This window comes from Arachis stenosperma, chromosome 7 (genome assembly GCF_014773155.1).
Source record: "Arachis stenosperma cultivar V10309 chromosome 7, arast.V10309.gnm1.PFL2, whole genome shotgun sequence".
NCBI classification, from domain to species: Eukaryota; Viridiplantae; Streptophyta; class Magnoliopsida; order Fabales; family Fabaceae; genus Arachis; species Arachis stenosperma.
In genome coordinates, this window is record NC_080383.1 from 15,823,494 (window position 1) to 15,827,116 (window position 3,623).

The window sequence follows — 3,623 nt, forward strand, 5'->3', positions numbered from 1 at the left end:
TTAATTTCTTTTAAAATTCCTTGTAATTTTATTCTTTTGCATTTTATTTTCCTTTACAAGTTTTTTTCCTCTCTTCTTTAGAGTTTTATATTTTGTTATTTTAAATTTAGAGTCCTTCGATTATGTTGGAGGCATTTAATTGCTTTCTTTAATTTGAAATCATTTACTTTACTATCTATAATTTCAATTTCAAGCAATTTAATTTCAATTTGTTTTCCAAAGTTTTTGGTCCTTTAATTTCTTTACTTGCTCGAATGGAGTCTTTGGTACAATTTTAAAACTGGTATCCATAGAAGAAAAAGTAAGTTTTACTCCTAGACTATAGATATCAAACCAATCTAAATTTATTAAAAATCTCCTTAACAGTTACATATATAGAGCAATAATATTGATTCTCCTCCCAATTACATTGAAAACAAATGCCACACCAAAATTGGTTTTCATAATTTCATGTAATCATCATTAATATTGCATGCACCATAGTTGTGCTAAGCAAAAGTCAGATATGACAATTCTATAAGCCTAGTTCTTTATGATTGCATTATTATGCTTTAATCACGGGTGGTTCATGAATCCCTCTTGATCAATTCCAGATAGGAACTTCTCTAATGGATTATTATTATTGAAGTTGGGATGGTCATAAAATACAAATGGCCCTTCAAACCCATTTCCATCATTATTTGGAAGCTCTATATCCATGTGTGAGCCATAGCCTTGGCGGGGTGTCACACTTCCTTCTTGAGAAAGAATATTATTGGCCATTTCATTTTGATAACATTGATGATCATCATCATCTTGCATAGGGTATTGTATTCCACAGTTCGAGTACTCCATTTTTGTTATTGGTGCTTCAACATTATTTATGCCACAATTGGTAGCACCAATTGTAGAATTTGTCATTAGACTCCCAATAATATCTATCTCCTCTTGCAAACTTGCAACCTGCCCAAAACAAAGGACAAGATTATTATGCTTATGGAACACATAACATTTGGGAAATTAGGTTTGGAAGATTGAAAATTTTGGGGCGTCTTTGGTTTATGTTTTCGTGTTTTGTTTTTATTTTTAATATTTTATTTTTATAATTTTATAAAAAAAATATATATGAAAACAATAATTGTTAAAAATAAAAACAAAAAGTAAAAATACAAACAAAACGTACCTTAGATTTTCAACGAAAGTTTTGAATTAAATATCATTCTAAAGAGAAAAGTTTTTTCGTGTACCATGTGTACGAAAATAAACTCGTGTGAGGATCAACTCTTAAAGTTTTTCAATGATTGAAACTAATTATATTCTAATGCATGATTCCCCGATAATTGCAAGTAATAAGAAATGACTTAAATGTGAGCTCGCAATGAATAGAAATCTCAAACTGGTAGAATATTCATAGATGAAATTCGATTTGAATATTTGCGATTTTTATTTGAATTCGATCTGAAAATTGTGGATACAGATTTAATTTGTAAGACTATTGGATCAGATTTGATCCGCACATTAATAGGATAATATTAGAAATTTTATGTCGGTATTCGTATATCCGCGAATCTACAAAAATAAACAAATAAATAAGTAAATATGTTTTTTATGATTAATTATCATATATGTTGTATTATTTTAATTTTATTATTTAAAAGAAGTATGTTTAATATATATTACTTTAAAAGCAAACATATTTAAAAGAATAAAAAAGATTTATTGATATTTTTTAATAAAAATAAATTTTTAAAAATATTTTTATGTTTTGCAGATATATTTGACATCTGATTCGATTCGATTTACAAATATGTGGATTAGGTCGGATCGAATTCAAATTTAAAAACTGCGAATATTAGATTTGTTGGTTTTAGTGTGAATCGAATCAAAATTTTAGCCATATTCAATCTAATCTGATCCGCATTCATCTATACAAACTGAAATTATATGTATTAAATTAAATTTATAATTATTTATATATCTTTATTTAATAGTTTAAATTTTTAGGATAAATACTTTTATAACATAACGTCAAAGTCTTTAACTATGACAACAGGAAACTCTTACATGATAGGTAGTTTCATGACAAACTAATTTTTATATATGTTTTTTTTTTTAAAACAAAAAGCTCAACATAATAAAGTGAAATATCAATAAAAAAGTATTAAATAGATAAAATAAATTAATTTTTAATCATCTTTGATAAAAGTCATTAACAATTTAAAAGATCAATTATCATTCTATTCTTTGTAATAACTCTTAATCGACATGTTGACTACTCCTATATATCTTTATTTATTTTTTTAACCAATAATAAAAAATTTTAATTTTGATGCATTGACATTGACTGTGTAAAGTATTTTATAAAATCGTATAATCATATTTGTTCTTTTAAATGATCATTTATGTAAAATGTAGTGATTTTTACAAAAGTGACATTACGTAATAGGATGTACATATAAAACTATTTTACACTAATAGTGTATCAAAATTAAATTCTAATAAAAAATTAATGTATAATAAATTAAAATTATATACATTTTTTTGTAAGCTAAATAGATGAGAAGAGTTATACTCACATGGGATACTTTTTAGTTTTATTGTAATTAACTTATTGTGATCATACTAAAAGTTTGCAATAGTTTTGGACGATTTTATTAGATATGACAAGTTCGTTCCAAAACTATAGATATATTAGATATGTTTTCACCTTTAATTTGATTAAGTGAAAAAAGAAGAAAATAAATAATCAATATTAAAGATATAAAGATGATGTAATAATATATATAGCAAATGGTGAGGGATCATAAATCATAATAGAATATAATGGAAATTAATAAATTAAATTAAACCTGTTGCTGCAATGCATAGATATGAGAAACACAACCATAAATAGGATCTTGCATGCGAGCAAGAGCTTCATAAGTGATAGTGATGGCAGCATCACTTCTATTAAGGATTGGAAGATGTGACAATAGCCTTGACACATTACTAGCACCATAGATCTTATGAACCGCTGCAAAATGTGTTGCTGCTTGGTCATAAGAGAAGTAAGGAGCAAAAACACAACCACTACCACACTTTCTCCTTAGGAACTTGCATGCTCCACATGAAGATCCAAACCCTGTCATTATCCTAAGTTTTTTTTTTTTTTTCTTTCAGGTGTTTTTCAATGATTTCACTACTACAAGACAATTGTTTAAGAAGGGTTTAAAGATTCCATCACTTTTATAGGCATCACTTGATGGGAGCTTCATTTCTTTTCGTGTGGTATCCAAAGGACATTTCTCACTTTCAGTTAATAATTTTTTTTATAATCAAACTATTGTTAGCATTTATCTAATTAATTAAGTCATGTTACCAGAAATTCGATTAATCTTATTCTAGTTAATTAATCCAATTGCAAAATTTTTTAAAACATTTAAATTTCTATATTCTTTTAAAGAAATCTAAGTTTCTTATTAAAAAAAATAATTTAGCTAACGTATTTAAGATTACCAAAAAAAAGTTTTTATAGAAATCATACATACAAATTAAAATTCAAAATTTTAAAGCGTTCATTTTATATTCATTAAAGTAAAAAAATTTAAAAATTTCTATTTAAAGGCGTGTTAGTTATATCCTTAAAATTAAAATACCTATTGCCT

The 3,623-nt window shown here is 25.7% G+C and overlaps 1 protein-coding gene across 1 annotated transcript; it reads right to left on the bottom strand.

Annotated features, from left to right (window-relative positions):
• Positions 1 to 427: 427 nt before the first annotated feature.
• LOC130940183 (LOB domain-containing protein 33-like) lies at positions 428 to 3,107 on the bottom strand. Its single transcript, XM_057868251.1, has 2 exons — positions 2,829 to 3,107; positions 428 to 942 (listed from the first exon to the last, which is right to left on the bottom strand). The coding sequence occupies exons 1-2, from the start codon at positions 3,105 to 3,107 to the stop codon at positions 556 to 558; spliced, it is 666 nt and encodes a 221-aa protein (XP_057724234.1). The 3' UTR covers positions 428 to 555.
• Positions 3,108 to 3,623: the final 516 nt, after the last annotated feature.

Coding starts and splice junctions, on each gene's coding strand:
- LOC130940183 (XM_057868251.1), bottom strand. CDS start 3,107: ATGACAGGGTTTGGATCTTCATGTGGAGCATGCAAGTTCCTAAGGAGA. Junction 943..2,828: donor TCTATGCATTGCAGCAACAG/GTTTAATTTAAT, acceptor TGTTTTGGGCAG/GTTGCAAGTTTGCAAGAGGA.